This window comes from Delphinapterus leucas, chromosome 11 (genome assembly GCF_059928025.1).
Source record: "Delphinapterus leucas isolate spDelLeu-1000000601 "Yukka" chromosome 11, BTC_Dleu_Yukka2, whole genome shotgun sequence".
Taxonomy (NCBI): Eukaryota; Metazoa; Chordata; class Mammalia; order Artiodactyla; family Monodontidae; genus Delphinapterus; species Delphinapterus leucas.
Genome location: NC_143139.1, coordinates 28929622 through 28957568, shown reverse-complemented (window position 1 = coordinate 28957568; position 27947 = coordinate 28929622). Strand labels below are relative to the sequence as shown.

Here is a 27947-nt window from a genome sequence, read left to right as displayed (position 1 = left end):
TGAAAGGGTTCTCAGTGCATTTTGAATCTGCTATTCTGTGGTCCCAGTGTGTAAACTTCTTGGTCTTCCCCAGTGTCTATCATTACTATTAGAAATACAATCTCCTAGTCTACTCATGAAGGAAATGAATACAACACACCTAAAATGACAAGGAATGCGGATCAGATGCTCTAGGGTCTTGTCGTACTCTGCAATTTACTAATAAACCACTTATGTGCTACAAATTGTAGGTGCTCATTTATAAAATGAAAGAGGGTAACTCTACATGAACTATAGATTTCTCCTACTCTAACATTTCATAATTTTCTAAGTTTTTTTCTTAAAATTTCTCTATATTGTCATTAATTTTAATTAAAAAAATAAAAATCTAACTTTCTCTTTTGAAAATCAAAGAGTTAATTCCCATAGTCCTGCAATAATGGGATAATTAGTTCTGAAACCGGTCATGTTTCATACGAAAAGAAAATCATATTAAATGATTTTTAAAAATTAAACATGGACTTTGTAGCACAAAGACAAGGTCCCCCCCAAATGGTGTTCCTTTATTTACTAGAAATGTTCAGCTCTTCAGTAAAGTTGAAATAAAATAAATATATTATTTTTGAGATGCAAAAATTTCTTACGAAAATCAATTTTTCTTTTCTGTCCATACAAACAAAAGTATGGAATGACATTAGAGGTCAGGTTTATTTGGTAATAGAATGTAGCTTCTTGATATTTTTTTTTTTAGGAAAGGAGAATATCAACATCAAAACTTTTTCAACTTTATTTTTATTTAAAATGAGGACATATTTTCCTCTTGTAAAAAGAGAGTTCAACTAGAACTGTCAATTTTCTCATCTGTAAAACAAGAGCACTGAATCAGCTGACTACATTCATTCAGAACTCAATTTCTTTATCGTATGATCACTAAGGTTCTCCCTAAATCTAATATACTAAGGTTCTAAGGAAAGGAAAATATATTACTAACGACATGTTTTGATTTTTATTTCTTAAGAGTTCAAATGTCCACCATTCACCTTGGTCTAAGCTTAACCAGTCAAGGGGATACAATGCAGATGGGAGGAGAAAACAGAACCCTCACACAAGCTGTGCCATGTTGCAATCAGGCTTCCGTTTTAATCTTCTCTATAGCTTTAAAGTGATACCTTTGTCCCGGCAATGCTTCTTGTTTCAAACTGATTTTCTCTGGCTCTTCCTGAACACTTTCTGAGGAATCACTGACCTCTTCGATTTCTGAGGAGGAAGGACTCTCCACTGTCACAGTCACAGGAAATTCTGATGGACCTGAGCGTCACAAGAAGATAGGAAACCACAGAGTTGTTAAACTACAGTGCAAAGAAAGAAGACAAGATTGTATAAAAGACAACACAAGCCAGATACCAAATATGCAAATATTAGAGGACATTTAACAAAAGTGATCTGAGGTATCATTACTTATAAACGTCTCTCCCTGCTCCTTAGTCTAAAACAGGCAATGACTAATTAAAAGTACAGTAACTTATTTTTGCTATGTTACTGTACAGACCTCTGTTGTACATGGTTAGGATTAGTAATGGGAATTGCCCATATTATTTTATTAAGTTTCATTCACAGAAGCCAAGGGAAGATCCAAGGTAACCATTTTTTCTCAGATCAACTTTAGACTGCAAATGAAAAATTTATTTTTCACTATCAGACAAAAACAGTCTGGAAGAAAATGTAGTTTCTTGGAGGAAAATACATCAGTAAAGGGACTGATAAAGAATCAGAAGAATAATCAGAAAGTCAATATATCTAAGCTGTATATAACAGATGTTAGAATTTTAAAAAGTAAATCACTTACACATACATAACTAAAACTGACCCATCAAAAATTTCATCTTCTCATCACCCTTAAGCCAAAACTAGGGTAACAGTAATACAATTCTCCTGTCAAGCTTCACTGCCACTGCAATGTTGTTCAATTGGACATTTCCAAACATTTAAAACCTGATCTGGCCACAAGCCCATAAAAGTCTACAGATCATAAAGAAGTGTGCTGGGATTATGTAACTACACAGAAGACAAGTCACTAGGACATCATTTTGACAACAAGCTGCAAACCTGCAGCATAGGAAAATCCCAACAGGAGAACGAGGCTCACACCCTTCTCTCTGGGCATGCAAGGGCAGGACTGACACCCAAGATGCTCTTCTCTCAACCTCAGCAGTGGTGCCTTTCACAGAGCAACTATGCAGTCTCCCAGAACCACTGGGAAGGAGAATCTGATACTGACAGTATTAGCTTGCCATGAGGCCAGAAGCGAGGAAATGTGTGTGGCCTTGGTGAGAGAGCAGAGGTTTGGGAGATGTTGCTTTATATTGGCTTTCAGATCAGGAATTTGTACATATAGCCCACAAACAACTTTTCTTGAAAACATATGAACATTCTTGAGTATGACAGCTCCATGTGAGGGGTCAGAAATGGCAGTCAAGTTCGTTTCACTGGCTAACAGCTGATTTGTGGACTGGAGAACAGGCTTCCTTGTTTACAGACAACCACAAGGCTGCCAGTTGTGTGCCAAATCCACACAACTACACAGTTGCATTGGGAGAGTGACCAAACATGTTTTACATGGATTTATTTCAGAGAGGGAAATGCTTCTTGTAAGGCTCTGTCAGTTTAAAAAGCAAGAAGAATGACCACCCACCTTTGCCAGTTCAAGCCCTATATATCATAAATATGATAGCTACACACCAGCAACTGACTACATACATCACGAGCTTTGATGAATGGAAAGCCCCTAAAAAGATATCAACAAAACGAAGTTAGGTCTTGATGTAAATACATCACCAGTTAAACCCAGTTAATACAACTATTTACTATTGTGTACAGTATCCATACAGAATTGTGTATAAAAATAAATAAGCTCAAAAGAAGGACCTGGAAGGCTCTGCTACGGAGAAAACTGAACAGAATTCAGCTGACTAGCTTGGTAATAACTCTCTGAACTGCTGAGAGGCCCCTTCAGTTCCTATGTTCAGGATGGTTGAGATTTCAGTCTCACTTCTGTAAATGGTGATATTAATCGTTCTCTAATTTACCACTCTGTGTGACGAGGATGGACCTGAGATTAAGTGTCTCAGGAAGAAGATAGAAAACCACAGAGTTGTTAAACTCAAGTGCAAAGACTGGGGATTCAACACTATTCTTTATGCAACAGCAATTCACATTACCATTTGGTCAGATTCTTTCAACAAAACAGAAGATGCACTCACATGTATTAAAAGACAAAAATTAACTGCCATCTGTATCAATATGTTAATGTGCTTCAATCACATGTTTTCATGAAAGTTTAAACATAAAATCACCTTTAAGATCTAGGCCATGTGATCTGCTCCCTGCCATGTCAGATTATACCCTGTGAAGTTTACTGTCTTAAGAGTGACAGAGTTCTTTTTACCTTGACAAATAACTAAAAGGAAAATAAAAACCCACACACACAATAAGATGAAGAGCCTATACATTTGTCAATCTTGATTTATTTGCTTTTCTTCAGTCAATTGGAGGTTTATAGCCACATTCTTAAAATCATTAACTGCAATCTTCCCAAACAGGTAATTGATGAGCTGATGCATTCTAAAACTTGTCAGTAACAAAGTGTTATTCCAGTTTACAGCAACAGTTTAATTCTATTTAGGTACTAAAATTGAATACACTGAATACTGCAAACTTTATTCCCAACCACTCAGTAAAGTACTACATACTTTTGAGACAAAGGGAAAAAAAAGAAAAACCTAAAAAGCATAAGACTCTTCCGATTTTCATTTCCAATGATACATGCCAATCTTGATGATCAATCAGCGACTTAAATGTCAACTATAAACCCAGTATTTTATTAGCTGTTATGCAGTATACTAGAGCAATAGAAGAGAGAGGACCTCAAACCCTCTGTTCCCTCAAATTGAAAGGCAGGCTTCTTGACCCCTCCAGACCACTACTGGACACAGGGAACACACACTGTTTCAGGACCCCAATCAAGAGTCACCTGCTTTGTGATTACTTCCATGACACACCCTCACCAACACCACTGAATTTGCTGCTCCTACAGGACATTACATATATTTCCTATTTTAACACATACCACAGTGCATTATAATTATGATTGTAGATACATGTTCTAACAATTTAAAGATCATGATGACTTTTTTGCTCTTTACATCTTGCTATTTCCCTTCCCGTAATATTTCTTGAAGAGAAACCATAAAAATATAAACAAACACAAAAAACAGAAAATATACAAAACATGTGGTTTGTGGCTTAACACAAACTTAAGTAATATTAATTCTGACAATACCCAGCATGACATGTATCCATGGTACATGTATCCATACCAATATCCATGGTACAAATGAGAATGGACCAAGGTTTGAGCAGGTACAGGAGACAATCCAGGCATGAACAACACCAAGAAAAGGTAGACAGGAAGTAACATGGTGTGTAGGAAATCATGAGACCAGTCTGATGGGAAGAGACTTAAACAAGACTGAAACTCACTTTCTAAACCTCCATCTCCAATTGGACAATTCACAAGACACAGGTGCCCCAAAGTGGCCGATTTATTCAATCCCTTTAATGGGGAGGAACAGTCTAAAATTTTACCCCTTTAGTTTGCCCCAAAAGCAACTATCAAATGTTGGCAGGACACAATGAAGGCTTACCTTTGTTAACATAGTTACGTCTCTCTCTCTCACAACTAGCCCACTTAGCTCCAGGTTCCTTAGCGCACCCGACGCACTTACACAGCGTCTAAGAGCTTTACACAACTGGAAGGTCACATCTTTATTTCTTATTGCAGGAACACAACTTCTGGAAACTTTATTTCTGTCAGAACCTAAAGCAAAATTATTGTAAAATGAGTGATTTAAACCATACATTTATCACCGTTAAAAAGCATCTAAAAAGAAAAAAAAGCATCTGCTCTGTGCTAAGGATTAGAAACGACTCCTGCCCTTAAAGCCTCATTAAGGAGGGACATGTATAAACTCAAAATTTCAATCACATGAGATAAAGAACCATAACCTTTATGCACAGAGGTTCCTATGGAGGCAAAAAGTTATGTCTAAGTGACAGCTTCATGATAACCCTGAAGTACAATCGAGAAAGATGAGGCTATGCAGAGTTGGAGGAGGAGGTGCATTAACTGCAGAGTGAGCACCTGTGCAAAGACACTCAAGCCTGACTCCTGCTGGGCACTGTAAATACTGCAGGTGGGGATGACTAAAGGCCAGGGGTCCAAGTGTGAGAAGGGACAGAAAATAGAGATGTTGGTCGAATCAAGCCTGGGAGAGAGCATGGCTTGTATCCCACAGGTGATGAGGCCCGGGGCTACCACTGGCTGAGTAAGGGTGCCTCCGCTGATTAGCAAAAGGCACCCTGCTGCTGAAGGACCAGTTCGATAAAGGGAGTGATCACAAAAAGCTCCCCTTCCTCAGGGCCAAAGAGCCCCAGGAGGCTTGGTAGAGCACAGTTCAGACTACACGCCTCTGGGCAGAGCACACGCTGGGCGGCTAGTATGCACTAACTCTGTGTGGGCAAGCCATTAGCAGCATTATTTTAGGCGTATCTTTTCATGTTAGAAGATCACTCAACCACAGTAGGCAGATGAATTTAGAGGAACTGAGTCCAGGGGCCGTGAAACCACCCAGGAGCTTCTGCCATAGTCTGGGCAAAATGCAATGTGGATGAAGAAGCAAATTTAGGAGCAGGCCAAAATCTACAAGCTAGCCCCCCTGGATGCAAGACATGAAGAAAGTTCAGTGAAGGAACTCTGAAGAGAATGGGCTCTGCAATAAATTTTTCTTACAATCAATGTAAAATATTAGGCAAAATTAAGTACAGTGGCCTTTAAGGTCCCGTCCAGCTCTAATTTCTTTTGATTTCTAACTTATTACTCTGGTTAAGTAAAGTCCCTTCAGAGGTACGGAACAGTTCCTACACCTGAATGGGATGCAAAGAAAAATCTGATTTCTCTTCACCAGGGGATGAGTTGAACTGTCCTTGCAGAAGAGATAACACATGGTGTGAACCCCAGATCCTAGAAAAGGGCCAGGCTCACGATAAGTATTCAGCTTTTTGAAAACAAATGAACAATCATTTCCTCTCCTAGATCTTAACACCCTTTCTCTGCTGGCTACTTTCCTTCAGCTTATAAACATCCTCAATATACCCACTTAAAAAGCCCTCAGACCTATGATTCTTTGGCTCTTCTTGTGGGTAACCTAAGTATCCCCAATGCCTGCAAATACCTGTCCTCCCAAAAAGCCCAGATCTGTACCTTGGGCCCAGACCCATCTACCAGGCCCCTCTAAAGCACTGAAGATGAAGTAAGATCCTCTCCCCACCCCCAATCCCTTCCTACTGTGCTCTGTATCTCACAAAAAGGTGCAGCTGTAAACTGTCACCCACACTTGCTGCCCTTCCTTTTCTAACTGGTCACCAGGCCCCACCCATTCTCTCTCGGATCTGCAAAATCCAGTTCAAGCTTTTATAACTTAAGTGGGACCCTTAGATTACAATTCACCCTGCACCCAATCAAGTGCCTTCCACATGGAGGTCTGAGTGAGTCTCTAAGCCAGAAGTCCATCTCACTGTTCTTTAGGGTTTCCCACAGCCTTCAGGGTAAACATCTAAACTTCTGACAGGACAAACAAGGCCCCTTTCTGTTGGGCCCCACTAGGTTTCCAGTATCAACTCTCATTTCTTTCCCAAACCCTGAGTTCCAGTCCTGTATCTTAGTTTTGCCATATTTTCTTATATTTCTCCAACTCTGACACACACTGCTCCCTCCTGCCACCCCAGGAGCTTCTACATATCCTTAGAAAGGATGGCACCTCCTCCAAGAAGCCTACCCTGAACTTTCCCTTCCAAGATTCTGTGCTCTGCAAAGGGGAAAGGTAGTGGGGAGGGATACATTAGGAGTTTGGGATTAACATATACACACGACTCTATATAAAATAAATAATCAACAAGGACCTACTGCATAGCACAAGGAACTCTACTCCATATCCTGTAACAACCTGTATGGGAAAAGAATCTGAAAAAGAATGGATATATGTATAACGGAATCACTTTGCTGTACACCTGAAACTAACACAATATTGTAAATCAACTATGCTCCAATATAAAATAAAAATTAAATTAAAAAAACAAGATTCTGTGCTCTGTAGCACCAGAACCCACTTCTTCCAGAGCACGGACTACTGTGCTTATGTTTACTTGCCGCCCAGTAGAAGGGGAGATTACCTAGGGCAGAAGCACCCTCTCCAGCAGCCCTTGGTTCTGACCACTCATTCAAGTGCCAGGATACTTTACACACATAACCTGCGTAATTAACTCTAAGAACCCACAGAAAGGGTGGTTTTTAATGTCATTTTATAAGTGTAGGGATTGTAGTGCAAAAGAAACCTGCCCAGGCCACGGAGAGCATAAACTCTGGAATTCAAACCCTAAGCTGCCTTCACACCAGTGCTCTTTCCATTATATGATAGGACTATTGAAAAAAAATTTTTTTTTCCTGAGCCCTGTTTTAATGAAAAGGAAATGAAGCTGGTATATATCAATTTCCTAATCGCTTTGGCGTGTACCAGGCAAAGTCATTCAACAGGCCAGGTAATATCTGTGGAACAATGAACCATGCTCCAAACTGTGCTAAGTGTTCTACATTGTAGAGTCTACAAGCATTAACAGAGTGTGACTTTGTAACCGCCACAGAGAGTGGGTCCTGTGAAGCCCATGCTACAGTTGAGAAAAGAGACCTAGAAGCCTTAAGGCACTCGGCCGGGGTCACCGAGCCGGCAGGAGTCGTAGGCCGCACGCCCCGTCTAGTGCACGCACACCCGGGCACTGGGCACCGGTTCTAGTGCCCACCCTCCACCTTGTACCATCTAAAACTCCGCTTCGCAGCGCCGACACGAGAGCCCCTGGAAGCGGAAAGTACAAACCCGTCTCGCCAAGCCATGGCTCGAAGAAGCTCTGGATACAGATCGGGGGCAGAGGGTGCTCAGGGGCGGCGCCCCGTCCACCCTGCGCAGGCGGTGCCCGTTGAAGTCCAGCAGGCCCTCCCGCAGGGAGGCGCCCACGGCGGGCAGAGGCACCGAATCCTGCAATGCACACAGGTCCTCACAGCGCCAGAAGAAAGTCAGCCGCGCTGTCGCGGCGCACCTTCACTCAGTGATGATGAGCCGAGCGAGGCCTCGGGGATGATGGCTGCACACATGATGCCCATACACGCCTGGAAGCCCCAGCTGGCCTCCCGGCCCCTCGGGCGGCCATCACAGTCCAGGGAGTGGTAATCAAGATCAAAGTGGTAAAGGTCCTGCATTCTTCTTCTTGCATTATTTCAAAACCGGCATCGCTGGCGTCAGGCAGTCCGGTAACTGGGTCCCGCGGACTGGTAATTGGGTTCATTTGCCTCTGCCTTATCTGCCTGCCATCTGCTTCCTGAAATGCAAACAGCTACACAGGGTGATTTGCTACAAGACAGTGCAGGGAGCTTAAGCACCAGATGCAGGATGTAATTTACATTGACAGCTAGGGAGTGATAGGAACAGGATGTAATTTAGCTTTGTGAAACATACATCTAGTTACAGACACTGCAGATTAGTAACAGTTTAAATAAAACTAGGATCGATTAACCCTTTCAGGCCAGTTTATGTGTCTTCTCTAGCCTGTTCACTGTCCCCTTTACTTTCCTTATTTTCAGGAGAGGAAAAACTTCATTTCTATTTTTGCTGCAACACTATTATGCTTAGTGAAATAAGTCAAACAGAGAAAGACATACGGCTCGCATGTGGAATCTAAAAAATAAACAATAAATGTAACAGAAAGGAAATGAACGCACAGATGTAGACATCAAAGCAGTGGTTACCAGTGGGTAGAGGGAAGGGGGGAGGGGCAAGATAGGGGGAGGGGAGGGGATGAAGAGGCACAAACTACTATGCATAAAATAAGCTATAAGGATAGCCAATGTTTTATAATAACTTTAAATGGAGTATAATCTATAAAAATATGGAATCATTGGCTTCTAATATATTGTTATTACAATGTAATACTGTAAATCAACTATACTTCAATTTAAAAAATGATCACCACAGTACGTCTAGTTAACATCCATTACCATACATGGTAGAAATCTTTTTTTCTTATGAGGACTTTTAAGATCTACTCTCTTAGCAAATTTTAAATATGCAATACGGTATTATTAACTATAGTCACATCCCCAGGACTTATTTATCACTGGCAGTTTGTACATATTGACCACCTTTACCCATTTCAACCACCCTCCACGCCCTGCCTCTATGAGCTTTTTTAAAAATTCCATATAAAGTGAGATCATACAGGATTTTTCTTTCTCTGCCTGACATATTTTACCTAGCATAACACCCTGACGGTCCATTCATGTTGTCACAAATGGCAGGATTTGCTTCTTTCTCATGGCTGAATTATATATATATATAAAAATAATTTGGCATATATATATGCCAAATGTCCTTTATCCATTTATCCATCGACGAACACAGGGTTTTCCAAGTGTTGGCTACTGTAAATAATGCTGCAATGAATATGGGGGTACAGATTTCATTATGAATTAATAGTTTCTGTTTCCTTCATACAAATACCAACTAGTGGAATTGCTGGATCGTATGATAGTTCCTGGACTCTGTTCCTGGTCCACAACATTCAGTGATTCCAGAGAGACAGCCCTGGCAGCCCTGAATTCCCTGGGCACTGAAAGCAGAGAAGACGCCACACTTCCCGCAGGGTCTGCTCAGAGACAAACGCACACAGCACAGTGTACAAGGCGCTGAGGTAGCCACAGGACGAGGAGGAGGGTCTAGAACTTTCCAGCAACGCTCTCCCGCATCACACTCCTCCCGAGGGGAGCCGGCCCCCGTGCACTGAGGAGCCTCAGCAGCCCTGCGGGGCCCACATTTAGAGGAGCCACGGGTGGGGCCTCCTGGAAGCCAGGCATCCCGCCCGGTCCGGCCTTCGGATGGGGCAGCCACGGCTGAAGCCCCTACTGCAGCCTCCTGAGGGACCCTCGGCCGGAATCCCCTGGCCCGCCTGCTCTGAATCCCAGCCCTCAGAAACCACGGGAGGTCATCAGTGTGCGTCGTCTCAAGCTGCTAAATTCATGTCTGCGTTTAGGCCGATACCTTACACCCTGTGAGCACGGCCCGTAAGAACAAGTCTTAGAGCCACGGGAGGACGTGACAGTACCCAGAAGAGTCTCATTCCGGTCACCACTGTGGAGTTACAAAACAGCGTGCGCGCTCTGAAAGGGCCCCGTGAGCACGCGCGTGTGCCTGAGCGTGCGCCGCGTGGCAGCCCCGTGCCGGCTTGGACTGCGCTCCCTCCCTCGGCCCCCTCAGGAGGCTGGACGTGCCCCAGAGACGCTCCTCCTGCAGGGGCGGCAGGGACCTTCATGGCACGTGGGCCGCAGCCCTGGCTGAGCCACCGCATCTCAGGCCGCATCACACAGACCTGGGAAGACAGGGGCCTGGAATGTGGTCTCATCCGTGATGAGATGAACTCAAGCTTTCCCAAGCTTTAAAGCCAGAACGAAAGGAAGGAAACAGTTTACGATGTGCCTCCTACAGTCTCAGGATGCTGCTTTAGGAACTGGCCAGCTTCCAGCGACCATCCTGAGTCGTATGATTTAAGATGCCCCGATCACCATCGATGATTCAGAAGCTCTCACAGCTTCTCGGCTGTGGCCTCTTCTTCTGCTTCACAGGTCTTCAGAACAGAGCGACGCCAGAAGCCGACCCAGAAAGGTCCGACTGAGAACAGCCCTGAGGAAGCCCACGCTTAGGAGCACCCACACCTCCTCCCTCGGGGGAGCCCTGGAACTCCGGGGTTTGAGGCCAGCCCTGGTCTCGCTGCACGGGACGCCTGGCCTCCCCGTCCCAGCCACAGCCCCGGCCCACTGCTGGCTGCTTGCTGAGTCACTGACTAACCCAGGCTCTTCTCACTGACAGCCTCAGAGCCTCCGCAGGAAGCCACGCAGAGGCTTAGCGGAATGCTGCTCACCACAGAGCCGGCGGCCTCACTCCGGGGTCCTGGGAAAACAGCTGCAATAAGCACAACCATTCCTGCCTGAAAAAGCACGCTGTGCGCAAGCCGGGGGCTGTCATCAGGCCTGAGACACCACCAAGCCCGTCCCGTCTGCTCCCCTCCCCTGCCCAGCTCAGGTGAGGGCGGGAGCCGCCCACGGGGCTGGGGAGCCTGGCTGTCCCACTCGGCAGGCCCCTGCCTCCTCCTTGACCGTGAGGACAGGTGTGGGAACAGGAACTCCACCCAGACGCCCGCGGGTCTGGCTCTGCCCCTGCTCGTCCCCGCAGGCCCTGCGCCCGGCGTGAGGAGCCTGGACAGGAGGCCTCCTGGGTGCTCGCTGCCAGGGCACAGCCCACCCCTGAGCACGCAGGCTGGTTCATGGTGACAGGGGCACGATATCTGGAGACATCGTCCCTGGAGGACCCGGCGAGAGGCAGGGGGCAGAGACTAGGGAGGAGACAAGACGTGGACTCCGTCCTCCTCTTCCCACTTGCAGCAGGAAGACGCCGGGACCCAGGGGGCCTCCGAGGAAGGGGCATCACACCGGGACGAGCATCAGAATCCCTGGTCAGAGTGCAGTTCTGGGGCCCACCCGCAAAGTTTCAGAATCAGCAGGTCTGGACCCCAGGAACCCGCATTCCTAACCAGTTCCGGCTGGTGGGGAGGCTGCTGGCCCAGGGCCCCGCTCAGAGAACCACCGGCCTGAAGCAAGCAAGGACTCTTGCTCTATCACCGTCTGCTGAGGGCACAAGTGTCCAGCAGGTGCCGAGGGGTAGCACCCTGGGACTCTGCCCGTGGTCCCCACTCCCCAGCAGGCTGCAGGGGGCACTGCCTGCGGGCTGGGGGTCGCTGCCTTCTTCCCCAAGGCTCTGCAACCTCCGGAGCCCTGGGGTGGGGGCCAAGGCAAGTGGGACAGAGCGGCCAGGGTGGGATGCATGCACTGCTTCCCAAAGTGGAGAAGCACAGTGGGAGGAATCAAAGGCAGGGGAGATGGAACATGGTGGGTGGTCCGCCGGCTGTCTCTCTGCCTCTCCCAGTGGCCGGGCTTTGAGAGCAGAGATCCGGCTGGAGGAGTGGAAAATCCACAGAAGTCTCTCCATCTGGGAGGCAAGCCAAGCGGGTGAGCAGAGGGCCCCGAGGCCCAGCGAAGGCGCTCAGCCTCACCTCTCAGCCTGCGGCCCCGCTGGGGAGCATCTCTCAGCCTGCAGCCCCGCTGGGGAGCAGCCACTCGCCAGGGAGAGGGAGAGGGAGCAGGGGGTGAAGGGGGAGGGGGAGGGCCAGCGCCTGCGGTGGGCCTGAGTACTCAAGAAGTGAACAGGTTTTCACTTGAAAATGAGTGCATTTCACACAGGGGTGGGGGTGGCAGAGAGACTGGCTGTGGAGCATCACATAGGTCTCGTCCACAGTCAGCCCCGGATGTCCGCAGGCCCCCAGCAAGGGGGTGTTGCCTGGTCCCAGGACCGTACCTGAGGACAAGGCAGGCCAAGGATGGGAACCACCTGGTAAAGCGATGCAAAGGAGAGAGCCAGGAAGGAGGCTCTCCTCCCACCGCGCACCTGGCCCGCTCCCCACAGGGCCAGGCTGACAAACCAGGCTGGTCTCGGGACTGAGCCGCGTCGCAAAACCCTGCCCGCGAGACCGGCACTGCAAGAACAGTCAACATGGGAAAACAGGAAGGGGCTGCCGGGACCCCATGAGGCCAAAGTCCAGCTGGAGAAGGAAGAGAGAAGAGGGAGCGGGCCCGTGGCTCCCGGGCCACAGACACGGTGGACCCGTGGCCCTGACCAGGGCGGGTGGGACCCGCTGTGCACACAGGGGCCCCGAAGATCAGGGTCCAAGGAAGGAGCCACCACGAGGGAGAGGGGTCTAGAGCCTCACTGTGCCCACAGCGGCCCCTGGCCACCTGGACGAGGGGCAATGGTGCGCGCTGGTGCCACTCCAGTGAGCACAAGATGCACGCGGATTTCTAAGACAGAGTGCGTGCGCACGCACAAAGTAAAACTGCCCTTTAGTAATGCTTTAAATGGCACGTTGAAAACGTCGTGTCTGGGCTATACTCGGTTACGTACAATGCTATGAAAACATACTTCGCCTCCTCCTTCTGACTCATCACCTGGCTCCCACGAGGGCACGCGTGTGGCTCGTGTGCCCCCTCACCTACCGCCCCACCTGCGGGAGCATTTCCAGACCTGACCCTGAGCCTGAGCTCCACGCCTGGGTCCGCAGCTCACGGAAGACAGTCTGCGCAGAGCCAGGACCGGCTTGGACGTCCTGCTGTCCGGGCAGCCGTCCTTCTGCAGGACGGGCGTGGGTGTGTCCACAGGAGGACGGGGTACCACGGGGGCTCCAGGGGTGACAAGACCATTTCAGCTGCTTCAATCCAAACTAGCCCACCTGTAAGAGGCCGCCCAGCCACCCAAGGAGCCGCTGCAAGTGCTGAGGGCCTGACGCCGGGCGTGTGCGTGGAGGGGCCGTCATGGAGTGACCCCGGTGGGATGGGGGAACGCGACGACCAAAAGTTCACCACCAGAACTTTTCTCGCCCTCACCAAAGAAAATGCTTTACTGCCACAGAGCAGTCCGGCCTGAGGCCGAGGCCGTGACGGCAAGGGAGGGAAAGTCCAGGGATGGAGGAAGCCCTTCCGAGGGGGAACGGCTGGAGAGGGACTCGCCCGCACTCCCCGAGCAACAAGCGGCAGCACGGCCTCCACCCAGCGGTCTCAAAGGCCAAGGCGAGCCGCGCCCCCAGCCTTCCAACTGTCTCCCACTCCAGCAAGGGATCCTGTTAGCACCGTATCAGTGCAACTGGCGTCACCCCACCCCAGGACCAAGCCAAACGAACGCCTCTCCAGGGGCCTCAAGACCCCATGACCTGCGCCACGCACACGGGAGCATCACTCAGCTATGCAAAGGGGTGAAGCCCTGACACTCACAACGTGCACGGACCCTGAGAACACGATGCTCAGTGAGAGAAGCCAGACACAGAAGAATACAGTGGAATTCCATTGATGGGAAACGTCCAGAACAGGCAGACCCACAGACACAGAGTGTCAGGGGCTGGGGCACGGGACTGCCGGCCCTTTGCGCTGATGGAATGTTCTGGAATTAGAGGTGAAGGCTGCACAGCTCTGTGAATATAGTAAAAGCCATTAAGTTGTACACATCATATGGGTGAGTTCTGTGGTGTGAGAATGCTATCTCGACAAAGCTGTTATTTAAAAAGACACAAAACCCACAAGACCCAGCACAGCTCCTCCTCCCCTTCTCCTGCCCCTTCATCTGGTGTCTGTCCCAGACCAAGTGTGGGCCCAGCGTGTCCTGCGGCCCCAGCACCTGCTCCCCGGTGGGAGCCTCACTCAGCCTGCAGGGTGAGCACAGAGCAGACGCCAGGGAGCCACCTGCACACCAGGGGAAACGTGAGCCACCACCACCACGGGACGTGCAAATCCTTCCCTAGAGCTCCCTGCCCCAAGCCCCATGACTCCCGCCGTCCCGGTGGGCACCACCCCGTGGTGGTCCCTTCCCCCCTCCCCCCCCCCCGACCCCTGGGCACACAGCCTGCAGAGACCCCTTCCCCACCCAGGAAAAGACGCGTCAGGTTTTTAAAGGACCAGCGTTCTCAGAGGTAACCTCTCTCACACACCGGCTGCCCGTGCACCTGTTGTGAGTCTGATGCTCTTTCCCGATATCGGCCGTGCACCCCATGACTGAGGGGATTCAAACGGAAGTCCCTCAGAGATGAGGAGGCATCGTCATCCAAGGTCAATACTCAGTGAAGCACACAGCCTCCGAACTCCCAACTGCAGCTCACGGGAACCTGTGACTCGGCAGCCCTGCCAGGCACTGGACAGGAAGAGGGCCCGGTCTGAAACACGGGTGCCGAGGAACAGAGCCCCGGGCTAGGCACCGCGACAGTGGCCGTGGGTGGGGAGAGAGAGTCTGGGAAGGAACAAGAAAGGCGGGCGGTGAGGGAGGCAGTACAGAGCCATGCGTGAGCTGCGGAGGACCGTGGACAGGCACCCGGCACGTCCTCTGTTAACACCCTTGGGACCGCTCGACGCCACGGGCATGGCAGGAGACCCGGCTGGTGGGAACGGCAGGGACAGCTTGAGGGGACAGAGAAGATGCCAAAGAGGCCTCCAGGCAGCACCCTGAGTGGGAAGAAGGAAACAGGACTGTCATCCCACAGCCAGGGAGAGAAGGCACACGCACTGGGGAAGAGTGCCAGGACCACAAGAGGAGGACATGGCAGAAAGAAAGAGGGAGGAGAGGGGCTTCCTGGGAGACGTGCGCCGGGCCCGGGACCCAGGGATGCGCAGACACAGCCAGTCCCACCCTACAGCTCCCCGAATCCAAAAAGGACACCAAACACTCTGTATCTTGGTTGTATCAATGCCAATGAAATCATTACATCGGTGCGCAGCTTTGTAAGATGCCACCATCGGGAGAAACTGAGTAAAGAGAACGTGGGATGTGTCCGACCTATTTCTGACGGCTGTGCAAGAATCTACGATAATCTCAAAATAAAAAGTTTAATTTAATTAAGGAAAAAAGGACGCAGCTCCTAAAGGTAGGCTGGGGGCGGGTCCCCTGCAGCTCCCAGCAGCCTCCTGCCTAGTGAATATCCAAAGGGCCGGCTGGCTGCCTCTATCTCCTCCCACCAGTAACAGAGCATACAGGCGGCATTTGGATGTTAGGGACCAAAGTATGAAAGCTAACAGCCACGTGCATACGGAATACCAGGCTTTTCCCGGTGATCCCTTCCTCTTTAAAGAGGCTACTTCACCCACGGAAAGTCCTCAAAGGGTTAACCTGCCTTCCACCTGAGCTCAGATTAGGCAGGACTCACACCAGCAGAGGTCAGATCAGAAAATGTTTTCTGAGTCAGGGGGAGGGATGGCTCACTCAGCCGCCCACTTCAGCTACTACCCACTGTGGAGTGAAGGGCGTGACTGCTCAGGGGGTATTCATCAGAGACTCATGGGGTCTCAGGAGGAAGCCAGAAGCAGGCGGGGACACTCACGCTGGGGCCGCTCCACGCCCACAGCCTCAGTGAGTCACGGAGGGGAAGGACCACTGCACGCCCTCGCTGGCTCCTGCCCTGCCATCAGGCAGCCGAAGATACCACCTGCTTCCTCCTGAGCTGAGACCCGGTTTTCCCACCAAAAGAAGGACCATCCTGCTTTAGAAATGCCACGGTGAGCTATAAGTAGATATCTGGGAACTCTCAGTCACAGAAGGAACAAAACTCGTCCTGCACCCCGCCCTCCTATTTGTCAATTGGGCAAAAGCCCATCTTGGAGGCTGGACATTTCCACGTACAGGCGGTTGTGGCTGTTTGCACTTCCTCCTGCGGGTGCCCCCTCCTCAGAGAAGCCATGCATACCTCCCCCAGGGCAAATCTGGCAGCCCCACTCTCTGGGACCTCAGCTGATCCCATACACAGGGCACTACACCTCAGCTAAACTTCTGTGTTTATAGATCACCTACAGTCCTTAGTTCATAAGTCTTGAGAATAAGAACACTGTCACCCACAGAATGGGAGAAAATATTTGCAAACGAATCAACGGACAAAGGATTAATCTCCAAAATATAAAAACAGATCACGCAGCTCAATACAAAACAAACAAACAACCCAATCCAAAAATGGGGAGAAGAGCTAAATAACCATTTCTCTAAAGAAGACATACAGATGGCCAAGAAACACGTGAAAATCTGCTCAACGTCACCAATTATTAGAGAAATGCAAATCAAAACTACAATGAGTTATCACCTCACACCAGTTAGAATGGGCTTCATCAGAAAATCTACAAACAACAAATGCTGGTGAGGGCGTGGAGAAAAGGGAACTCTCTTGCACTGCTGGTGGGAATGTAAATTGATACAGCCACTATGGAGAACAGTATGGAGGTTCCTTAAAAAACCAAAAATAGAATTACCATATGATCCAGCAATCACACTACTGGGCATATACCCAGAGAAAACCATAACTCAAAAAGACACACGCACCCCAATGTTCACTGCAGCACTTGTTACAATAGCCAGGTCATGGAAGCAACCTAAATGCCCATCGACAGATGAATAGAAAAAGAAGTGGTGGTACATATACACAATGGAATATTACTCAGCCATAAAAAGGAACGAAATTAAGTCATTTGTTGAGACGTGGATGGATCTAGAGACTGTCATACAGAGTGAAGTAAGTCAGAAAGAGAAAAAGAAATATCGTACGTTAACGCATGTATGTGGAACTTACAAAAATGGTACAGATGAACCGGTTTGCAGGGCAGAAGTTGAGACACAGATGTAGAGAACAAACGTATGGACACCAAGTGGGGAAAGCCGTGGGGGGGGGCGGGGGGGGATGGTTGTGTGCTGAACTGGGCGAGTCGGATTGACATGTATACACTGATGTGTATAAAACTGATGACTAATAAGAACGTGCTGTATAAAAAAATAAATTAAATTAAATTCAAAAAAAAAAAAAAAAAAAGAATACTGTCTACTGTCCTCCGCGCCCCCTGGAACACTCACTCTAAATATCCAGGAGGTGCTTGCAGAATGAATGAATCAATGAACAAACAAGCTCACTCATTTCAAACGTGCGGTCACATGAGTAATCTGACCTTCTAAAAAGTTAAGCTTCTGGAGGGAGCCCATTTTCTTAACGTATTCAGCATCGAGTCATCACAAAATATGAACTCTTATAAAGTACTGCCCCCTCACTTCCCATGAGAACGCAAAATTCCTCAGCAGGGAAATGGGAGGGTAGCAGACATTACCCGCAAAGCTTTGGGAAGGCTGGGGCTCGCTGAGCACTTCACTAGGGCCCCTGACCGCCTGCCTGGTAGTAGGACAGACACACCAGGAACGGCTGCTGACCAACAGAAAGAGCGCCCGGCCAGGCAGGCAGCACACCCCGCACCCTGCCAAGCGAGGTCCGGCCAGCAAGGGAAAGACGCTCTCTCCACTTCAGAACCGCCCACCACTAGAAAGCCAGGTCCTGCCAGGGCCTGGACACACGAGGCCTTCCTTACAAGGGTTACAAATCTGTGGCCTTGCTCTGCCTCGAATAAAAGACAGAGACGGGGACAACGGGACCATCTCCAGATAAACTTTCAACTTCGTTTCAAGTGCCTGGTTGCTGGGTCACAGTGCATTTCTAAACTCTTCCAATACTCAAAAATACCAATTTCTAAGATGCAGAAGGGTTGTTAAACATACACTTAGTACAGATCCCAGTCCCACTCCTGAGTATTTTCTCAAGTGAGGTAAAAACTCAAGTTCACATGGAAACCTGCCCTGGGATGTTTACAGCAGTTTTATTCCTGATCCCCTCAAAACTGGAAACATCCCACAAGTCCTGCCACCCGCAGGCGAATGGACAAACGGAACATGGAATACAACACAGACAGAAAAAGGAGTGGCTTCTCATACCCGCAACAACTGGGACGACGGACTTCCCTGGTGGTCCAGTGGCTAAGACTCCGCGCTCCCAATGCAGGGGGCTCGGGGTCCATCCCTGCTCAGAGAACTAGATCCTGCACGCTGCAACGAAAACATACTGCACGCGCCAATGAAGATCTCATGTGCCGCAACTAAGACCCAGCACAGCCAAGTAAATAACTAGCTAAATCAATGTTTAAAACAACAACAACAAAAAACAAACCCGGGATGAATCTCGCATAGGTTTTGCTGAGCCAAAGCAGCCAGAATCAAAAAGCTACATGCTGTTGTTCCGTTTATCTGGCTTTCTGGAAAAGCCAAAACCTTAGGGACAGACAGGAGATTAGCAGCCAAGAAGCCAGAGGCGCGCTGGCGCCAAAGGGCAGCAAATGGCAAGACAGGATTGCTCTGCCGCCTGACGGCGATCATCTGTCAAAACTCCTACAACTGTGCACTACAAGTGAACTATGCTTCACGGCTACTAAGGATAAACAAATGATTACATTTTGAAAAATGCGCCGGCCAGCCAACCCGTCCATGACAAGTGCAGTAAGAGGGGCGGGGAGGCGAGGCACGTGGATCAGCTGGACTTCTGAAGGTTCTCCCCACTTTCAGTTTCCCTCCCCTGGGATGTCTCCCCGCCCTGCCCACTGCTCAGGCCACCCACCAGGGCCACCCGGGGTTACCCAACCGGAAAAGCCAGAGCCCAGGCTCAGCCGCGCCTCCAGGCACAGTTAGTGCAAAAATAGAAAGCGCCAGTGCGCGGTGGTAGGCTGGAAACCCTCGGACCTCAGACAACTGCGGAGTACCGGGGCCCGGGAGTCAACATCGGCTCCCAGGCGGTCCCAGCGTCCCGACCCCGACCTCGGCCGCGACACACTTTCCACAAACTGACACACACGGAGCCCGCGCGAGGGCCGGGTCGCCTGGAGGACGGTCCCCCGCAAGCCGAGCGCACGAAAGGGCGCCCCAAAGGCGCCGGCCCAAGGCGCCCGCTGCGCTTTCCCTCCGGAAGGTGGGCTGCGGGGCCCAAGCGTAAACTCTGAGACAAGGAACACGCGCACCACGCCGCCACGGGGGACGAGAGGCCGGACGCCCACCTAGCCAGACACACTGCATTTCTGGAATCACTGGACGCCTGTGTAAATTTCCGTCTGGTCTGTCATTTTCCAAAGGCCACTCAAGATCAGGGGACAGAACGCCTCCTCTCCAAGTGTCCTGCCAGCCCACCCACTCAAGATCAGAGGGACAAAATGCCAAACCAAAACAAAACAGAAACACAAAAAAACTGGAGTGCGGGAGGAAAGGGTGCCCTGAAAAATAAAAAAAAAACTAAGCACGTTGACAGCGCTAAGAATAAACTACCAGGAAAAAGAAACCCTACATGTCAGATCCTAAAGTACAGAAGGGCAAGCCCGCCGGCAGTACAGGCCCGGGGAACCGGGGTCCCCAGCCCTGCAGAGCCAACCGCAGACCGGTTCGGGCGCCCCTCGGAAGCGCGGGGTCCCCGCGGCCGAGTCGGCGCCCCGGCCGGCCGGCCCCGGCTCCCCTCTGCCCACCCTGCGCGCGGGGGCTGGAAACTGCCGCGGAGAACCACGGCGGGGCGGGAAGGGGGCTCCAAAGAGGGTCTGGCGACTCGAGTCGCTGCGTTTCTCAGTGGGCTCAGCGCGCGCGGTGGGGGAAGAGCGGCGGGGGTCCGGGAGGAGGGAACGGGCGGCACTTACGTAGACCAGGAGCGGCCACGGGTAGACGGCGGGCTCGGTCCCCAAGAGCGACTCCAGCCTCAGCTCCAGCTTCTCCCCCATGTCTTCGCGCGCGGCCCCCGCACCGCGCTAGTCTGGCGGTTGGGGGAGGGCGCGGCGCCGCCGGCGGGGGCGTGGCAGACGGGCAGGCGGGAGGCTGAGGGGGGCCTGGTCTGGGCCTCAGCTGCCGCCGCCGCGCTCCCGTCCAGCCCCCAGCTCCCTCTTTCTGGTCACAGGCCCGGGGCCTCCAGCGCTGCTGCGAACTCCGGCCGGCGTGAGGCAAGCACAATGAGCCGGGGGGCCGGGCTGAAACACTCCCGGCGCGCGCGGCCCGCCCTGTGGACTCGCACGCAATCACGCACGCACGAACGTCTTCGGCTGCCCCTGGCCACCCCCACCGGCCAAAGCGGGGACCTGGGTAAACCCCTCAGGGCCAGTCGTGGCGGGTTCGACTCCGGACCTTGAGGTAGCCTGACACACCCCCTCCCCCCCCAATAAAGGAAAAGGAGCATAGGAGGCAATCTCATACATTATTGATAAACACATACAAAGACAATATTGGTACAAAGCTATTTCTCCATATAGCAACTTTGAACTTTAATAATACATATATATATCAAACATTAATAAAAGAATAAAATTATCCAATATGAGTACATTTGCTCTTGTTTTGCAATTAGTTCCAGGATTCTATTTTAGATTACTACTTCATATCTATGAGAGTTGGGTGTGTGTTTGTGTGTTTGGTTTTGTGAAAGCTGCATCTTGCTAAATTTTACATTTTTTTCTTGAATTAAATGGCTTTTGTTATCCCTTGGGAATACTGAAGACAGCAACAGCAGATTACTACCTACCAGTGCAAAAGTATAAATAGCAATTTTAGCCGCTAGTGATTCTGAAGATGCCCTTAACTTTGTCCTTATAAAAATGCTCCAAGAATTACGTTTTGCAAATCCACAGATTTACTATCCATATTCAAGTCATTTATGTGGAGAAAGAATGTAGCCAGCCTTATCGGTAACACAGGATGTTACAGCCATCAAGCCATCAGCCACTGAAGCCACACCCAAAGCCGCACCCTGAGGGCATTCAGGATGGAGAAAACAGGATACTGGCCCTAGATAATTAAAGCGCAAATCAAGGGACTGATTTCCATGAGACCAGATTGTTGTATCTCACCATATATAGAAAAGTGCTAAATTTATTAACTTAAGATGTCTAGTTTCTTTAATTAACAGTAATCTTTTGATGTTCCAACTACCTGGATTGTTTTTGGCAAGAACCCCTAAATACCCTGTGCCCTCCCTTACCTCTTCAGAACAGTCCCTCAGAGCTATCTGAGAGGCTGTCTCCTGACTTAAGTCCTCAGTATTTCCTCCACAAAACATAATTCTCAACTTCTAGGTTGTGCATTGTTATTCAGTCAACATTTAATTGTATGGCTCATGTAGGTACTATGCCTAAATGTAATGGGATGAGCTGTAAATTACTAAAACTAGATAAATTCTGTCAGCTCTACCACTAGCTGAGATCCAGGCTTTCACCTCTGGATACTTCTGTCATAGACCTTGGCAGATATGCGGTCTGGGTTGGTCTTAAAATTATTCTTAGAATTGTGGGGACTCATTCATTCTTTCAACAAATTTTATTGCTTATACTCTGTGTGTCAGTTACAGTGCTGGGTCTTGAAATACAGAAGTCAACACACGAAAATACAAGGATAAAACACATTTTCTACCATATTACCTTTTTTCATTCATTAATTCATCCCTAAGTCATTCAACACGCATCCTCTTATTGAATACTGATGAGGGGTCAAATGCTATGCTAAACACTCAGTATATAACTGCAAACGAGATGGATAGGCCCTGATTTTGATGTCACTACTATCTTTTGTCCTGCCATATAATGGGTCAGCTTCATTATTCCCTTTACCCTAAGTTTTTATCACAAATTGCTAATGAAAATAAAGCTGTTAGTGGAGTTTCAACATGCATAGGTAAATGAGAACACAGAACTCCCCTTTTGCATGCCCCATTCTCCTCCTTCTAACTCCCTATGTGAACTCACTTTGTGCCAAGACCAAGAAGCTGTGACCCAATAAGAACCAAGCTGATTTCCTCACACTGACTGGGGCTATTGCTCACTTAGAAGACTTGATGCTTAATTTTGATAAGCAACTAGAAGACCATGGAGACAACCTATAAAAATGATTTGTCTTCGGAGAAAATACTAAAGAGGGTTAATGTGCTGTTCCACGTGTCTAACCTCCTGGGATTAAACCACAGGCACCAAGATCACCAAGTGTACTTGGCAACAATGAGCTAAAAATTAAAAAAAAAAAAGCATCATACTGTTATTGTATTCATTTTCCCCCAAGGCACTCTCTGATAAACACCACAACCTCTAAGGGAATTGAGAACAGCTTCCTTGTGGGGTAGGTTATATAATATATATGCATCTTTTTCCAAGCAGTTAAACCATATCCAGCTATCAGCACACCTTACTTAAGGTGATCGTAATGTATGAGATTAAATGTTCCTACCTGATTGGAAACCTTCTTGTCCTCAATTCATTGGCTGTACTGGATTTTTTTTTCTTGGGTCAGACCTTCAAACTTCTACCAGAAATCATTCCTTTGGGGAAACCAGGCCTTCCCAGAAACTCAGGAAACTGAAATGGAGACAGCAAGAGAGAAGGAAATTATTTGGACATATAGACCTCAATTGTTTGGTTTTAAGTAAACGTCCAAGCAAGCATCTTCTAAATGGTATAATAACTTTAGGGAAATTCACGGTTTATAAGTTTGTGTACTCATAAACTGAACATATTATGATAAGAGTACAGGTTGCATTTTGTGTCTTCAACTCAAGCAAAGACTTCAAAAAAGGCCCAGTTATCCTTTGTTCATTAAGACACAAAGAGAGGGCAAAAAGGGCAAGTTTTGAAGTCTTTTTCTTTACAACTTACTTCCTTTCTTCAGTCTTCAACAAGATCTTCAGGAAATTAACTTTACTAAAGTTAATTATTCATAAAATAAACATAGGAACCTGCAGAAGACTATTTCACAGAGACCTGTAATGTACAATATCCATTGCATACACGCACCATGAGCTTGTCTTTTCTAGCACTGGCATACACAAAACTCTGTGTGTGTGTGTGTATGTGTGTGTGTGTGCACATGTGTGTCTTTTTTTGTGATGGAGCCATAGGGAGAAAATAAATCTATTGGCTGCAATTCAGTGATGTACAAAGATTTAACGGTAAAGGAGAAGGTTACATCAAGTGAAACAATAAAGTCATGAGGTTGTGGTTCCATAATAATAATACCAGTCTTCTGTAACCAAGGGAGCAGGCTCCTCAAATTACAGTCACACCTGTAAGACCATCTGCCCATAAATTTCACACTGTCATTAATGGAAAACAAATGGCACTGTCTCTCCTTCCCTTTATCCATTGGCCATCCTCATATAAACTCTTTTTCTCTTCAAGGTCATGCTCTTTCCTATCTGTTTAAAAATATTAGGATTTAGGAGGAGTGATACGTAATGTGCCGTGCCTTGGTACTTGAACCAGTGACGGCTCTGTAAGGAGCACTGGATTGTTAGGAGGCTATCAATTGAATTCCCCTAGAAGCAGAACTTGAGGCAATAATTTGAATGCAAACTGCTCATCTGGGAGGTGCTTCCAGAAAACTCAGAAGTGGAGTGGGAATTGAGAATGGAGGCATGGAAGGAAGCCAACAGAGGTACATTACCGAATAAATTACTCCTGCAGGGAACTGCTGCCAGTACTTCAGGGGAGTTCTGTGAAACTCTACAGAACATGTCTCAGAGTTATCCCAAGAATCGGTGAGAAACTTCAAGTACTTATCTTCCAGTCCCCTCTGTCCTTGGTTGAAAGCTACACCCAGATACATTAACTCCTGTACACTTCTGGCCTGCCCTAAGGTGGATAATTGCAGGTGGCAGCATGATTCTATCAGCATATACTGGAATGATGAGTGCTGGGGAGATATGAGTGGAGCATCGAAACCATCTAATACAGTCGGGGCAGGAGATATTAATTATTGGCTTGAAAGTCCAAATGGATAACCTTAAATTCCTGGGTTTATGGTTTTACTTTGAGGTATTTAAGCATGATGTATGAGTAAAAATTTCCTCTGTTAAATCAAGTTTAAGGTCCTAACTCCCTAATCTTCTGGAAAACTGTGGTATCTTTTAACAGATTTTTGAAAAGATTTTTGAAATTAAGATTTCAAATTGACCATTCATTCATTCACTCATTCAACAAACATTTATTGAACACCTAACGTATGTCATGGGTTAAACTAGGCACCAGTGTTACTGTTACTAAAATCATTATAGTGCCACCTAGAATTCAATGTATTGTGACACTCAAATAAGAAAATCCATAGTTACCGTAAAAGATGTTACAGAGTGCTATAGGAAGACACGGTAAGACCTTAATTCATGCTGTGGACAGTAGTATATGGGCGATATCAGTAGGGCTTCCTGTAGAAGGCAATTGAAATGGATATGTAACATGAAGGAAGGGTGAAGTTTTGAGGAAAAGAGAAGATAAATTCATGGTTGCCAGAAAATGAATGGTTAAGCATCAGTCCAGAAAGGAGTTCCATTCATAATCAGTATAAGAAATGCTCACTGGGGCTTCCCTGGTGGCGCAGTGGTTGAGAGTCCGCCTGCCGATGCAGGGGACATGGGTTCGTGTCCCGGTCCGGGAAGATCCCACATGCCGCGGAGCGGCTAGGCCCCGTGAGCCATGGACACTGAGCCTGCGCCTCCGGAGCCTGTGCTCCGCAACGGGAGAGGCCACAACAGTGAGAGGCCCGCGTACCAAAAAAAAAAAAAAAAAAAAAAAAAAGAGAGAAATGCTCACTGGAGTGTAAGAAAAGAAGACAATGGAGAGGGTGGTAGAAGCCAGATCATGCATGGTCCATGTATGTATAGTAAGTGCTATGGTCTAGTCTTTGTGTTCCCCTCCAAATTCATACGCTGAAATCTTAATTTCCGTAGCTGATAGTATTAGTAGGTGGGGCCTTTGGTAAATCATTATGGTATTAGTGCTCTTATAAAAGAGACCCCACAGAGCTCCCTAAGCTCTTCTGCCATGTGAGGATACAATGACAAGTCTGTGATTCAGAAGAGGGCCCTCATCTGACCATACTGGCACCCTATTCTTGAACTTGCAGCCTCCGGAACCGTGAGAAAAAAAATTCCTGTTGTTTATGAGCCACCCAACCTGCAGTATAATCTTACAGCAGCCCAAAAGGACAAAGAGAGTTTGGATGTGAGATTTTACTCCAAGAAAGATGGGAATCCATTGAAGGATTTTACCTGGTAACTTAGAAGAAAGAAAAGTTTCATAACACAATCAGGTATTTTTATAAGGAAAATCTGTTTCTTTTTCAGAAAGATCACTCTGGAAATACTGTGACTAGATTTTTGGAGAAGTGTGATGGCAGGCCCGGACATAGAAAGATGAGTTAGTAGTCCATTAATATAAGTCAAACAAGAAAGTGGATATAAAAAGTGTGAATTTGTGGCTGAGAGTTCTTTTCTTTTAGTACTTGAAAAATGTTATGTCAATGCTTCTGACTCCATAGTTTTAGACAAGAAATATGCTGTCATTGGAATTGGTTTCTCAATAAGTGATGCATTGTTTCTGCCTGTCCACTTTCAAGATCTTTTTTGTCTCTACTTTTCAGAAGTTTAATTATGACGCGTCTTGACAAGGATACCTTTGTGTTTTTCCTCTTTGGGTTTGCTCACATTCTTGAATTTATGTCTTCTAAAAAATTGGCAACTTTTCAGTCATTATTTCTTTGAATAATCTGTCAGTCCTACTTGCTCACTTTTTTCATTCTGGAACTTTGATGATATGAATGTGCTTTTGTTACTGTTTACAGGTTCTTGAGATCCTGTTCTTTCTCCCATCTCTACCCCTCAGTCTATTTTTCTCTGTACATTTGGTGCATTGTAGTGATCTCTTCTAAGTTCATGATTCTATGCTTTGTAATCTCCACTCTACTCTTGAGCAGTCTTTTGATTGTTGTATTTTTCAGTTCTACTGTTCTCATGTTTTTATTCTTATAACTTCTAGTTCTTTGTTTACATTTTCTATTTTTCCCATTTCTGTCAAGGAACACATAATTGCTAATTGAAGCATTTATGTGACAGCTTATTTAAAATCCTTGTCTGATAATTTCAATAGATGTTTTCTCTCAGTGCTGGTGTAGGTTTATTGTCTTTTCTCATTTATTCTGTGATTTCCTGGTTCTTGGTGCCATGAGTATTTTTCAATTGTATTCTAAACATTGTGAGTTATTATATGACTCTGTATCCCATTTAATTTTATTATTACTTTTTAGAAGGAAGTCATCCTATTGGAGGTGTAGTATGAGGACTGGGGGGTTACGTACAGATTTCCATTGGGCCCTACTGTCAATACCCCAGCAAAAGTGGGCACTTACATTGTCTCACTGCAGACAGATCAAGTAGAAGTTCAGCTATCCTATTGGCCCTTCTGACACCTTCCCCCCAAAAGTGGGAACATTAATATCATTGTGTTGCCTTTTAGTAGGAGTGCAAGTTCATCTCCCCAGTAGATTTCTTGACACCAGGGCAGGGGAGAAGTGAAGTGTTTGCTGTCCTTCCTCCCACTTCATTCCTTCTTGTTGATGCCGGGTGTGGGTAGAGGGTCAGCTACCTGCTGGCCCCACTGACACCAGGGTAAGAGGAAGAGAACTGCCAACTAGCCCTGCTTGTGCCATCTCATTCTGTCTTACTGCCTCAGGACGGTTATGGGGATTCAGCACTCCATTGGGTCTCACTGACACCATGTGTTGGGGGTTAGTGGGGTGCCTACTCCCTCCAACCTGTAACATCCTATTCTTATTGATGTCAGGGAGAGACGGAGGCTAGGTCCCACCACTGGACCCCACGACTGTGTGAGGGCAGCCTAGTGTTAACTAACCTGTCAGGCACCACCTTTGAAAGTCTCTTTGCTAATGCAAAGGGGTGGAGGCTCAGCTCACCACTGCACCACACTGAAACAGCCCTGGTGGGGAATCACAGCGCTCCCTCTTCTGGAGGGCAGGAGTGGGGTGGTGTGGAAGATCAAATCCTAGCTTGGCCCAACTGAAACCACAGGACATAGGGGATGGGTGCAATATTCCACTGGCACTTGGCTCGAGTAGTGTGTCTATTATTGCTCAAATGGTTTTCTGTCTTTGGCAACCCCTTTCCTCATACCTTGGCTAGGGGGAACGGGGCTTTTGTGTTTTCTTTCCTGAAGCTTTTTTGTCTGTTGTTCTGTTGGTGGTTGTTGATTGGGGGTTCCTGTAATACCCTCTCCAGGATGTATGGGAAGCAACAGGAAAGACAGGGGACTCACCACCATGTTATTCCTCAAGTCCCAAAGTCCCTAGTTAAGTCTGCCTTCTCATTTCCACCTTTCAGTGTCTTCCTATGTTTGTTTGTTGTTATGTTCAGGGCTTTAGTTTTAAGTGGAAGAACCTGGGAGAAACGGGCTACTTCATCTTCTTGGAAGCAGAGGTCTGGAGGCCTATGGATGTTACAAAGTACTGCTGACTGTAAATTAAAATTTGATGATATACACCTTGCCCTTTAAGAATTATTCTGCTGGATGATGTGGCTTC

General features: G+C 47.7%; 1 protein-coding gene across 1 annotated transcript in view; it reads right to left on the bottom strand.

Moving 5' to 3' along the window:
• LOC149747980 (uncharacterized) overlaps positions 1 to 27947 on the bottom strand; it is a 141482-nt gene that overhangs the window by 11754 nt on the left and 101781 nt on the right. The window contains exons 2-3 of the mRNA XM_089921571.1: positions 20249 to 20692; positions 1149 to 1287 (exon numbers count right to left, since the gene is read on the bottom strand). Coding sequence (XP_089777697.1) covers positions 1149 to 1287; positions 20249 to 20692 — 583 coding nt within the window. The remainder of the gene's footprint in view (positions 1 to 1148; positions 1288 to 20248; positions 20693 to 27947) is intronic.